Genomic DNA, 14,755 nt, shown 5'->3' with positions numbered 1-14,755 from the left:
TGTTTGCATAACTGGTCAAACTGAAATAATTGGGTCAGAAAAATCCGATTTTAGCCATATACCCCACAACAAATGTCTTCGTCGTCATCATTGTGGTCGTCCTTTTTTTCTTTTTCTTTTTCTTCAATTCAGCATGTAATGCTTACGTTCACTATATATTACACGTTACTACTGTGTTTTCATTAAAGCACTCATAACATAGGAAATGTCTAAATATAGACGGACTGCCATTTTGCAGGAAAACAACATGCTCTAATCAAGATTGATTACAATCCCAGGCGGAATCAAGGCGATATAGGGTTAGGATTAGTATGTTAGGTAGCGAGTGATTGATAGGAATGGTAGCCGGCAGCGTCAATCACAGAACCTTACATGGATTCGGAAGCGTCCTTTGATTAGTTACAATTTACCATATTGAATCCGTTTATGTTGCACGATGAAGTATATGAATCTATATTACGTCTCTTTGCTGCTGACCAACACGCTTTCTAGCTGAAGTCTGGTTTATAATAAATCACGTAGATGTTTGGTTGATGTTGAAAACTTTATTTAAATTATCATTTTATTAAATACGTTATGGATATTTCCGAAAATACATTTACTATATAAAAAAAAGTCTTGTCAACCCTGTATAAAACTCCTACACCAGTGTTTTCCTAATTTGACAATTCAGCGAGTTCCTATATTCTGTCCCTCGTATTTATTGTTATTACGGAGATACATCATTACATGTGTTTACTAGTGTGAGTTTACTCACATGCGCATGCGCGTGCGTGCATATCTGCGTAAAAGATTTTAATAAAACTGAGAGGAATTCCCACCGTGTAGAATTTCTATCGCCATCATCTCCCCATTTCGTTTCTATCTTTCCATATACTGTAAAAACCAAACCCTCTCCAGGAGTGTATCACATTTTCTCAATCTATCCCAGAGTGCATCACATTCTCTCAATCTATCCCAGAGTGCATCGCGTTCTCCAGATCTATCCCAGAATACATTACTCTATCGCAGTCTATCCCGTTACATTCTCTCAAACTATATCCCATAGTGCATTGCGTTCCACTCTTGTTCCCAGCGTGCATCACATTTCTCGATCTCTCCATAGTGCTTCTTCATCACATTCTTCAATTTATCCTAGAGTGCATTGGGTTCTCTCTTGTTCCAAGCGTGCATCAAATTCGCTCGATCTATCCCAGAGTGTATTTGGTTCCTCTCTAGTTCCCAGAATGCATCACATTCTCTCGATCCATCCCATAGTGCATCATTGTCTATTTCCTGTTCCAAGTATCATTTCTCCGCTAGGCTGCGCTCATGAATACTTGTATTTTAATTGCGTAGCCTAGCGTAGAGTAGATAAACTACGACAGGCAATCCACTCTTGTTCCCAGAGTGCAACGCATTTTTTTTATTATAATAATTATTATTCTATCACATAGTACATTGCGGTCAAACCCATTGGTTTACGACCACGATGTTTGGGACCATCCGACATTTACTGTAGATAATTCGATACCGTTTAACAATTACCTCGATATTTATGGTCCTGACAGTCCATTGATATCAAGAATCCTTCCCTTTTAGGAGTTGTTGAAGGAAATTGCAGTTAACTTTATAATTACACGTAGTTATAATCGATTTGGGGAAATGGTCAACGTAATTATACAGGGTGTACACCTGTCATATGTCTCTTACACACAGTCGAGACTATATATTCCATTCGATTATATGTAAAGCGTCAAGCTGATAATATTCACAGTACGGAATTTGGTGATGAAAAACTCGCGTATACCTCATTTCTGGACCAATGGGGAAAACCCGCATATACCTCATATCTTGACCAGTGGGGAAACCCCGATGGTTAGATGATATTGTGTTATATATAAACAGGATACCAAATGTTGGCATGCACGTGGAGGAGGGATTTGTGGCAATGTTATGATGTTAGCATCGTAATGTCATGTGTATTGCCACACAGCTGTACGATTTAAAACATTAAAATATGCCTTCTCCGGGTTCGTACCAGTTGTGCCTATACGGATCTGCTGTACTCGTAATGGAACGCGGCGAACAAGTAGAACCGAACCGGTTCACGTGGTTCGGTTCCCGAGACGTACCACTTGGATCCCAAGATGGCGCAACTGTGATGCTTCATTCGTCATACAGATGTACGTTTTGTTTAAAGCGAGACGAGGAGTTCGATGAAATTTTATAAATTATACGTGTTTATATATAACGGAACTTTTCAAGTATTGATTTTAAATCCTTTACCCTGTAAAAAGATAAATAATCTTTTTTTTTTATGTATGAAGTGTATACATATACTTTATAGAGACGGTCGCCATCATGGAAACTCACTTGAGATTTAATTGCGTTCCATTATATGGTACCGTACCTATTCAGTCCAACTTGTACGACCAAATAAAGGAACACACGGAGAAAGTTATCAGATCATAATTCTCACATAATTCCAATTGGTGTAGTGATAACAATGTTCGTGACGTCGTCACTAAATGACAACGCGGCGTTGTCTGACGTCACTACATTAAGTGTACAGAACTACGTAAACTGTTGCAAGTTACATTGGTCAATTGGAGTGATTTTTTTTTTTTTTTTTTTAACCAGTGAATTTTCGTGATGCCAAAAGGACACTTTTAAAATATTAGATTGACGTCAGACAAAACGTCGTCGTTTAGTGACACGAATATTGTTCTTCATGTCACTACACCATTAGAGATTATGGGAGAATTATGATCTGATAACATTCTCGTTATTCTTTATATATTGTGTAATTGTCAATGCCATAACTTTATAATGCAGATACATGAACGAAACAAAATATGTCATTTTCGTCTTCTTGGTCTTATTTCATATGTGTGGTAAAATACTGTATGGTAAAGAAAAATCCTATACATTGTACTCGCCCGTAATCCATTTGATTTAACCAAACTCCTTCAGGATATTTTATACACGTAAAAGCATATTTTTAAAAGGGTACTTAAATCGAGAAATGATAGGTCTAATCAATATGCATTAATTTGTTCGGGTTCTTGGATCAGTTGAAAGTTTCTGAAAACACTTTGTAATTGTTGTGCAGTTAATGTTCTATTCCAGAAATAGCAATCAACATATACAGCACTACCACCAGGCTCGTGGTTATCGGCATTGTATCAACCTTTTATTGTGTATGGGACAACTCAGCTATAAACCTGACGCTTTCAATTGCCACTAGACAGGCTTGAATTTATAGGAAACATAATCTCCCAAAATTACGTTTAAATTATAATTACTGCTCCATAACAGGCCATAATGCTTGAACAGCACATCTTATGGTTAAAACGTGCTAAACAAACTATCGTTCTGCCAGGCAGCTCTCATTATAGCTTGTCTTCCAGTATATTTTACTACTTATTTTCCTTTCAGAAACTCAATTAAATTTCCTTAAATACTCCTTATTGATTAAAAAAAATATCGTTTGGGTTCACAAATAATGAAAAAGTTGATTCTATTGTTTATCTCATCTAAATTTCCAGGGGAGATACTAAAAACTTCAGCACTTTTCGCACTGGAAATGTTCCTCTAAATTACGTTTCCACTAATTAATTTATAATTGCGCTAGCTAACTTTCTATATACAATTTCTACGTGTAACCCTGTAAATACACGCCACAATATACCGCTCGGCTACAGAGAATTTCTCTTTACGTAGTTTGATTGGTTGAACGTAATATATTAAAACATACCGAAACTATACACTGTATAGTATCATATATAACATACTGAAACTGTGCACTGTATGATATCATGTAACATACCAAAATTATACATTGTATGATATCACATATAACATATCGAAATTATACACTGTATGATATCACATATAACATATCGAAATTATACATTGTATGATATCATATATAACATACCGAAATTATACATTGTATGATATCATATATAACATACTGAAATTATACATTGTATGATATCATATATAACATACCGAAATTATACATTGTATGATATCATATATAACATACCGAAATTATACATTGTATGATATCATATATAACATACCGAAATTATACATTGTATGATATCATATATAACATACCGAAATTATACATTGTATGATATCATATATAACATACCGAAATTATACACTGTATGATATCATATATAACATACCGAAATTATACATTGTATGAAATAACATATAACATACCGAAATTATACACTGTATGCTATCATATATAACATACCGAAATTAAACATTGTATAATATCATATATAACATACTGAAATTATACATTGTATGATATCATATATAACATACCGAAATTAAACATTGTATAATATCTTATATAACATACTGAAATTATACATTGTATGATATCATATATAACATACCGAAATTATACATTGTATGATACACATATAACATACCGGAATTATACACTGTATGCTATCATATATAACATACCAAAATTATACATTGTATGATATCATATATAACATACCGTAGTTATACATTGTATGATATCATATATAACATACCGAAATTATACATTGTATGATATCATATATTACATACCGAAATTATACATTGTATGATATCATATATAACATACCGAAATTATACACTGTATGATATCATATATAACATACCGAAATTATACATTGTATGATATCATATATAACATACTGAAATTATACACTGTATGATATCATATATAACATACCGAAATTATACATTGTATAATATCATATATAACATACCGAAATTATACACTGTATGATATCATATATAACATACCGAAATTATACATTGTATGATATCATATATAACATACCGAAATTATACATTGTATGATATCATATATAACATACCGAAATTATACACTGTATGATATCATATATAACATACCGAAATTATACATTGTATGATATCATATATAACATACCGAAATTATACACTGTATGATATCATATATAACATACCGAAATTATACACTGTATGATATCATATATAACATACTGAAATTATACATTGTATGATATAATATATAACATACCGAAATTATACATTGTTTAATATCATATATAACATACCGAAATTATACACTGTATGATATCATATATAACATACTGAAATTATACACTGTATGATATCATATATAACATACTGAAATTATACATTGTATGATATCATATATAACATACCGAAATTATACATTGTATAATATCATATATAACATACCAAAATTATACACTGTATGATATCATATATAACATACTGAAATTATACATTGTATGAAATAATATATAACATACCGAAATTATACATTGTTTAATATCATATATAACATACCGAAATTATACATTGTATGATATCATATATAACATACCAAAATTATACACTGTATGATATCATATATAACATACTGAAATTATACATTGTATAATATCATATATAACATACCAAAATTATACATTGTATAATATCATATATAACATACCGGAATTATACATTGTATGATATCATATATAACATACTGAAATTATACACTGTATGATACACATATATAACATACCGTAGTTATACATTGTATGATATCATATATAACATACCAAAATTATACATTGTTTGATATCATATATAACATACTGAAATTATACATTGTATGATATCATATATAACATACCAAAATTATACACTGTATGATATCATATATAACATACTGAAATTATACACTGTATGAAATAATATATAACATACCGAAATTATACATTGTTTGATATCATATATAACATACTGAAATTATACACTGTATGATATCATATATAACATACCAAAATTATACACTGTATGATATCATATATAACATACTGAAATTATACACTGTATGAAATAATATATAACATACCGAAATTATACACTGTATGAAATAATATATAACATACCGAAATTATACATTGTTTGATATCATATATAACATACCAAAATTATACACTGTATGATATCATATATAACATACTGAAATTATACACTGTATGAAATAATATATAACATACCGAAATTATACACTGTATGATATCATATATAACATACCAAAATTATACACTGTATGATACACATATAACATACCGGAATTATACATTGTATGATACACATATAAAATATTAAAAATGACATCATTCGATTTCATGGTGGAGTTGATGCAAATACAGCAGACATATAGTTTTTGTAGACTATCCCTGCGTAATATTATACAAGAGTTGTGTTTAATTCGTCAATTTGTTTTAAATACACTCCCCTTGAACTAATCCCGCCTAGAGTACATTGCGAGATTGAGTAAGAAAACTTGGAAGAGATTTGTCATTAATACCCAGATATTGAAAACTAATCATATTTTGTAAAACAAGAAATGATCAATTAACCTGCAAGATACCTTTATTGAAACCAGACAACAATAGAGCAATGGGAATTCGACACCCTAGGGCCAGTCATTTCAATTACAGACTTGGCCAAGGTGTTGGCTATAATATTGGCAAGATATTACCGTCTGAACAAGTTTGACGAAACACCAACACGCCCCTGATCAATCTCAGTACATTGCACGCTTCTCTATGGGGAAACTCCCTGGAAGTGGTAGAAATTTTAAAGCAATGGTTAAATGTAGTGTAGTTGGCGAGTAGATAGGAGTGATACCATTAGGTGGCGGGTAAGTAGGAGTGATGCCGGTAGGTGGCGGGTAGGTAGGAATGATACCATTAGGTGGCGGGTAGATAGTAGTGATGCCGGTAGGTGGCGGGTAGGTAGGAATGATACCTGATACCATTAGGTGGCGGGTAGGTAGGAATGATACCATTACGTGGCGGGTAGGTAGGAACGATGCCGGTAGGTGGCGGGTAGATAGGAGTGATACCAGTAGGTGACGGGTAGATAGGAGTGATGCCGGTAGGTGGCGGGTAGATACAAGTGATGCCGGTAGGTGGCGGGTAGGTAGGAATGATACCATTAGGTGGCGGGTAGGTAGGAGTGATACCATTAGGTGGCGGGTAAGTAGGAGTGATGCCGGTAGGTGGCGGGTAGGTAGGAATGATACCATTATGTGCGGGTAGATAGGAGTGATGCCGGTAGGTGGCGGGTAGATAGGAGGGATACCATTATGTGAGGGTAGATAGGAGTGATGCCAGTAGGTGGCGGGTAGATAGGAGTGATACCATTATGTGAGGGTAGATAGGAGTGATGCCGGTAGGTGGCGGGTAGGTAGGAATGATACCATTATGTGCGGGTAGATAGGAGTGATGCCGGTAGGTGGCGGGTAGGTAGGAATGATACCATTATGTGAGGGTAGATAGGAGTGATGCCGGTAGGTGGCGGGTAGGTAGGAATGATACCATTAGGTGGCGGGTAGGTAGGAGTGATACCATTAGGTGGCGGGTAAGTATAAGTGATGACGGTAGGTGGCGGGTAGGTAGGAATGATACCATTATGTGCGGGTAGATAGGAGTGATGCCGGTAGGTGTCGGGTAGATAGGAGGGATACCATTATGTGAGGGTAGATAGGAGTGATGCCAGTAGGTGGCGGGTAGATAGAAGTGATACCATTATGTGAGGGTAGATAGGAATGATGCCGGTAGGTTGCGGGTAGATAGGAGTGATGCCGGTAGGTGGCGGGTAGATACAAGTGATGCCGGTAGGTGGCGGGTAGGTAGGAATGATACCATTAGGTGGCGGGTAGGTAGGAGTGATACCATTAGGTGGCGGGTAGGTAGGAGTGATGCCGGTAGGTGGCGGGTAGGTAGGAGTGATGCCGGAAGGTGGCGGGTAGGTAGGAATGATACCATTATGTGAGGGTAGATAGGAGTGATGCCGGTAGGTGGCGGGTAGATACGAGGGATACCATTATGTGAGGGTAGATAGGAGTGATGCCAGTAGGTGGCGGGTAGATAGGAGTGATACCATTATGTGAGGGTAGATAGGAGTGATGCCGGTAGGTGGCGGGTAGGTAGGAGTGATGCCGGTAGGTTGCGGGTAGATAGGAGTGATGCCGGTAGGTGGCGGGTAGATAGGAAAGATACCATTAGGTGGCGGGTAGGTAGGAGTAATACCATTAGGTGGCGGGTAGATAGGAGTGATACCATTACGTGGTAGGTAGGTAGGAGTGATGCCGGTAGGTGGCGGGTAGATAGGAATGACACCATTAGGTGGTAGGTAGGTAGGAGAGATGCCGGTAGGTGGCGGGTAGATAGGAGTGATGCCAGTAGGTTGCGGGTAGATAGGAGTGATGCCGGTAGGTGGCGGGTAGATAGGAGTGATGCCGGTAGGTTGCGGGTAGATAGGAGTGATGCCGGTAGGTGGCGGGTAGATAGGAGTGATGTCAGTAGGTGGCGGAAGATAGGAGTGATGCCGGTAGGTTGCGGGTAGATAGGAGTGATGCCGGTAGGTGGCGGGTAGATAGGAAAGATACCATTAGGTGGCGGATAGGTAGGAGTGATACCATTAGGTGGTGGGTAGATAGGAGTGATACCATTACGTGGCAGGTAGGTAGGAGTGATGCAAGCAGGTGGCGGGTAGATATGAATGGTACCGGTAGGTGGCGGGTAGACGGGAGGAATGCCAGTTGGTGGCAGGTAGGTAGGAGTGATATCGTTAGGTGGCGGGTAGGGAGGGATACCATTGGGCGGCAGGTAGATTAGGAGTGATGCCAGTAGGTGGCTGGTAGGTAGGAGTGATGCCGGTAGGTGGCGGGTAGATAGATAGGAGTGATGCCGGTAGGTGGCGGAATATAGAAATGATACTGGTAGGTTGCGGGTAGGTAGAAGTGATGCCCGTAGGTGGCGGGTTGATAGGAGTGATGCCAGTAGGTGGCGGGTATGTAGGAATGATACCATTAGGTGAGGGTAGATAGGAGTGATGCCAGAGTAGCGGAACGGGACCGGGTCGATCATCGGCGACCAGGTAGCTCAATCGGTAGAGCATCCGGCTAGTGTTCGGAGGTCCCGGTTCGAACCCCGCTCTGGCCGTGCATTTTTCCACTCCTATTACATTTGGTGCCTGTGACCAAACCTTGTTTCAAGTGAGGTGAATACTTGACAAGGGGATACCCGAACCTGGGTTGTGAGTTGTGAAGTCTTCTGGGTCGAAGACTTAAAAAAAAAAAGGAGGGAAGAGTGTAGCGGAACTGGACCGGGTCGATCATCGGCGACCAGGTAGCTTAATCGGTAGAGCATCCGGCTAGTGTTCGGAGGTCCCGGTGAGGTCCCGGTGATGCCGGTAGGTGGCGGGTAGATAGGAGTAATGCCGGTAGGTGGCGGGTAGATGGGAGTGATACCATTATGTGAGGGTAGATAGGAGTGATGCCGGTAGGTGGCGGGTAGGTAGGAGTGATGCAAGTAGGTGGCGGATTTAGGAGTGATGCCAGTAGGTGGCGGGTAGATAGGAGTGATGTCAGTAGATTGGATCACCTTGATAAGAACCATTTATATCCGCTAGACTACGCTTATGACATTGTCTTTTCGAAGGGAGGCCTAGTTGAAAGTAGTGAAAATACGGCAGGTAATCCAGTCTACGGTGGCGGTAGTTGGAGGGTAGATGGCACGTGTAACATTTAAATCTTCCATTCACGAAAAACTCTAAATGATCCAAATGAATTGCAAATAAAATTCGAGGTGTTGTGATATGCATTGCCTATGTAGACTAGGGTATTCATACGAGTAAATATAGAGTCCCTTTCCAACTGCGACAGTCTGTATAAGATATAAAATAGTTTATGTGCGTTCGAAGAAATCGCCATACTCCGTCCCATGCTGTAAAGGCGAAACCAGTTTAGGCCTAATTTAGTGAAGTGCATCCTAAATGCAAAAGCCTTGTGGGCATTATCTTCTCTTGTGATGTAGAAACGTCACAAATTGGTATTGTGACGTCATCGATGCTAGTATTATTGCTAGGAAACAGTCATGCACAACAGGCAGTCAAAAAATGGGTTGTATACACTCCAAGTTTGCAAAGAAAAGAAAAAAGAAGTCAAAATATCAAGAGCGATGTTTGACAGAGCAGGTGAGAGAAGTTCGTTTTAGCTGTCGATGATCTTAGTTTCCTTATTTAAGCTGTGGCACACATACAGTTTACACTAGGAAATTACATAGGACTGGTTTCATACAAAGTTACATGTACATCGGATATCGTACTGACCATGTAAGCAATGAACAGTGGTTCTAATGTTGTTACAGTCGATATGACAGCAAGATGTGTGATGGGCAAATACCATAGGAACCCGTTTCCCATGCTGCATTTGCTACCATACACTGTACATGTAACATCTAAATGACTGTTCAATACTTATCGTACCATTTTCATCAACTTTGAAAACTGAACCAACGAGTTTTCAAAGTCACATGGCCGACTACTGGGTGTTAGCCTGAGGCACTGGACTTGAGAATGTGTTAAATACCCTGGTATACCACAGGGACCTGACAATGTGTTAAATACCCTGGTATACCACAGGGACCTGACAATGTGTTAAATACCCTGGTATACCACTGGGACCTGACAATGTGTTAAATACCCTGGTATACCACAGGGACCTGACAATGTGTTAAATACCCTGGTAAACCACAGGGACCTGACAATGTGTTTAAATACCCTGGTAAACCACAGGGACATGAGAATGTGTTAAATACCCTGGTAAAGCACTGGGACCTGACAATGTGTTAAATACCCTGGTATACCACTGGGACCTGACAATGTGGTAAATACCCTGGTATACCACTGGGACCTGACAATGTGTTAAATGCCCTGGTATACCACTGGGACCTGACAATGTGTTAAATACCCTGGTAAACCACAGGGACCTGATCATGTGTTAAATACCCTGGTATACCACAGGGACCTGACAATGTGTTAAATACCCTGGTAAACCACAGGGACCTGATCATGTGTTAAATACCCTGGTATACCACAGGGACCTGACAATGTGTTAAATACCCTGGTAAACCACAGGGACCTGACAATGTGTTAAATACCCTGGTATACCACAGGGGCCTGAAAATGTGTTAAATGCCCTGGTAAACCACAGGGACCTGACAATGTGGTAAATACCCTGGTATACCACAGGGACCTGACAATGTGGTAAATACCCTGGTAAACCACAGGGACCTGACAATATGGTAAATAACCTTGTATACCACAGGGACCTGACAATGTGGTAAATACCCTTGTATACCACAGGGACCTGACAATGTGTTAAATACCCTGGTAAACCACAGGGACCTGACAATGTGGTAAATACCCTGGTATACCACAGGGACCTGATAATGTGTTAAATACCCTGGTATACCACTGGGACCTGACAATGTGGTAAATACCCTGGTATACCACTGGGACCTGACAATGTGTTAAATGCCCTGGTATACCACTGGGACCTGACAATGTGTTAAATACCCTGGTATACCACAGGGACCTGACAATGTGTTAAATGCCCTGGTATACCACTGGGACCTGACAATGTGTTAAATACCCTGGTAAACCACAGGGACCTGATCATGTGTTAAATACCCTGGTATACCACAGGGACCTGACAATGTGTTAAATACCCTTGTAAACCACAGGGACCTGATCATGTGTTAAATACCCTGGTATACCACTGGGACCTGACAATGTGTTAAATACCCTGGTATACCAGAGGGACCTGACAATGTGTCAAATACCCTGGTATACCACTGGGACCTGACAATGTGTTAAATACCCTGGTAAACCACAGGGACCTGACAATGTGTTAAATACCCTGGTATACCACAGGGGCCTGACAATGTGTTAAATGCCCTGGTAAACCACAGGGACCTGACAATGTGGTAAATACCCTGGTATACCACAGGGACCTGACAATGTGGTAAATACCCTGGTAAACCACAGGGACCTGACAATATGGTAAATAACCTTGTATACCACAGGGACCTGACAATGTGGTAAATACCCTTGTATACCACAGGGACCTGACAATGTGTTAAATACCCTGGTAAACCACAGGGACCTGACAATGTGGTAAATACCCTGGTATACCACAGGGACCTGACAATGTGGTAAATACCCTGGTATACCACAGGGACCTGACAATGTGTTAAATACCCTGATATACCACAGGGACCTGACAATGTGTTAAATACCCTGGTATACCACAGGGACCTGACAATGTGTTAAATACCCTGGTATACCACGGGGACCTGACAATGTGTTAAATACCCTTGTGAACCACAGGGACCTGGGGTAGGTGCGTTTGACCTATCCTAGAGCCTGTAGCACCTGTTACACGTTTTACGGTACACGTCATATCATATATGGCAGTGGTATTATTCTGCGTCACTCAAATGGCGGAGACGTTTCTTAGTTAAGTTATGTATTATAACGAGGATCCGGGTTCTATTCCTGTCGTGCGTCGGTAAGAATCTGTTTATTTATTTATTTATTTTTGTTGTTACTTATTTACTCGTTGTCGACCTACATACATGTGCAGCAGGAGAAAGAGAATACAACGGCCAGACTAGAACTCGAACCCGGGACCTCCGAACTCTAGACCACAGGCACATATCCGTGGCATTGCTTTGGGTACTATGGAAAGTAAAAGGTTGTATTTTCCTTGGTACCTCGACCAGTAACATATATATAAAGAATAAAATTAAAATTAAGAAGAAAAAAAAGCGAAAACGAAAAAAAAACAAAAAACATTTCATATGTAAGCCGCGTAAGCTCCGCTACATTACTCCCTCCTTGAACAAAGACTTTTATGGGTATTTTACTTTGGCTCAAAATTGGAATAGGGGAGAAAGAATAAAAGACTAGAACCTGGTTTCATCAATTTCCCCTAACTTAATGAAATCCCCTTACTCAAAATTCCCCATAGGAAAACATAACAGAACGTTACTAAGATGTTCCCTCTTAAATACAATAGTGCTTTCTAATGGAATAAGGGCCGCGGTGGTCGAGTGGTTAAGGTGTCCCGACACTTTAACACTAACCCTCCACCTCAGTTGCCAGGTACTGACCGTAGGCCGGTGGTTTTTCTCCGGGTACTCCGGCTTTCCTCCACCTCCAAAACCTGGCACGTCCTTAAATGACCCTGACTGTTAATAGGACGTTAAACAAAAAACAAACCTAATTATAATGGAGCATTCTAAGTAAGGGATTCCCTTACGTTAAAGAACGTTGAAGAAACCGGAGCTTGGACCCCGAATCCGGAAACTCAGAACTCTAACCATTTGAGCTATCTTGTCACCGGCATCCAGTCAAGCACAGTGCTGCTACACTTGTATAGACAAATAAATCTAGTAAGTATAGCGGACCCAAGAATTTCCGTGAAATATTCGGCGTTATTTGAAGGCGCTTCCTTTTTATAGAAACTGTACGTGTGTGAGCGGTTGTCTAAAAGAGGACATTTTGGCGATGTGAGAAATAAAACACGAATCATGAAGTCCTTGAAGTGTTCAGCAAAGTTTTTAACCAAGAATAGCAGTGAATCACGTCGGTCATTTGTTAGAAAAAAAGTAATTTTGCTTATGTCGTGCTCGTCAACTTAGCACGAGCTGGGCATGCGCAAGTCAATTTCACGACTTTCTCGAGTGAAACCCAGATTCTTGATTTAACAATTCTTACATTTCTTTTGTCAGAATGCAACACAGAGGGAAAACCGAAAGAAATTTTCTAAACGGAAAAATAAGAATACAGAAAACGGATATGACGTCATAAATGTTTCATCCAGAAAATGTATGCAATCAACGTTCGCAACAGCACAAGATGATGTTAATGAATTGACTGAATTTCTTCAAAACAATCCCAAGGACAAAAATGCAATGAGAAACATTGTAACGACGACGTCTCCCCGCCGGAAACGTGAACTGGAATTCCGTCGCCGGAAGTTATATACAGTCTTCATCCTGGCCATACTTACCTTCCTCCATTACATGAGGATGAAGGTATTAGGTGTGAGGGTGGTGGTATCCAGGGAAGACATTGCGTTTTATCTCCTTCTGCAATATTGATGACTGACAGACAGCGGAATATCTTAGGATCTTGCAGGAAGCCTTTAGAAATAAAGCCCACATCCTGAACCGCATAGTTGTTCTCGTTTTTATGAACTTAACTTCCGTGAGATATCGGGAGTGATCTATACGTCCATCATATGACTAGGATGTACTGCATTTTTCAAGGGGTTTCTATTTTCGCTATTTCAACAGAATAAACTCACCCAAATAGCTACAGAAAAAGTCTACGGAGAATGTTTAATCCATTTTTGTTATAGCCAAGAAAAAATTACCCTTTTGCTTTAAACGTTATTATACAAGACTTGCAATATATCAGATGATGTCATCATGATCAAAAAGTTAACTGGTATCAGGTAAGAACATTCATAGAAAGTACTTGTCACTAACAAACTTCAAAAATCAATTGACGAACGGGTGAAAGTCAGGACAGGCACAAACTTTAGAAACCATCGAGTTCCCGTATAGTGCATGTCCTTGTAGTACGCAGTAAACAGAAGACATTAGGGATTAAACCGTAAATAGTTCACAGTAGACACTAACACTATACAATTATTGACTGGGGCTGAGGGCAACAGCGATTTCGTTAGCACCAAAGATCCTGACTATTGCCGGACGCGACAGTAACAGTAAATAGTAGACTATCAAGAGTAACAGTAAACGTCATCAGTAAATAGTAGACTACGACATCAAAAGTAACAGTTAACAGTAGACACTAGACG

General features: G+C 39.2%; 1 protein-coding gene across 1 annotated transcript; it reads left to right on the top strand.

Annotated features, from left to right (window-relative positions):
* Positions 1-9,912: 9,912 nt before the first annotated feature.
* Positions 9,913-14,102, top strand: LOC117316502. Its single transcript, XM_033871111.1, has 2 exons — positions 9,913-10,059; positions 13,662-14,102. The coding sequence occupies exons 1-2, from the start codon at positions 9,982-9,984 to the stop codon at positions 14,031-14,033; spliced, it is 450 nt and encodes a 149-aa protein (XP_033727002.1). The 5' UTR covers positions 9,913-9,981; the 3' UTR covers positions 14,034-14,102.
* Positions 14,103-14,755: the final 653 nt, after the last annotated feature.

This window comes from Pecten maximus, chromosome 18 (genome assembly GCF_902652985.1).
Source record: "Pecten maximus chromosome 18, xPecMax1.1, whole genome shotgun sequence".
Taxonomy (NCBI): domain Eukaryota; kingdom Metazoa; phylum Mollusca; class Bivalvia; order Pectinida; family Pectinidae; genus Pecten; species Pecten maximus.
Note: the sequence above shows the minus strand (reverse complement) of the source record. Positions and strands in the feature narration are given on the sequence as shown.

What these genes read in the sequence shown, in the direction of transcription:
- LOC117316502 (XM_033871111.1), top strand. Translation starts at nt 9,982, where the DNA reads ATGGGTTGTATACACTCCAAGTTTGCAAAGAAAAGAAAAAAGAAGTCA. An exon ending in AGCGATGTTTGACAGAGCAG is followed by an intron (nt 10,060 to 13,661) that starts GTGAGAGAAGTT and finishes TTCTTTTGTCAG; the next exon opens with AATGCAACACAGAGGGAAAA.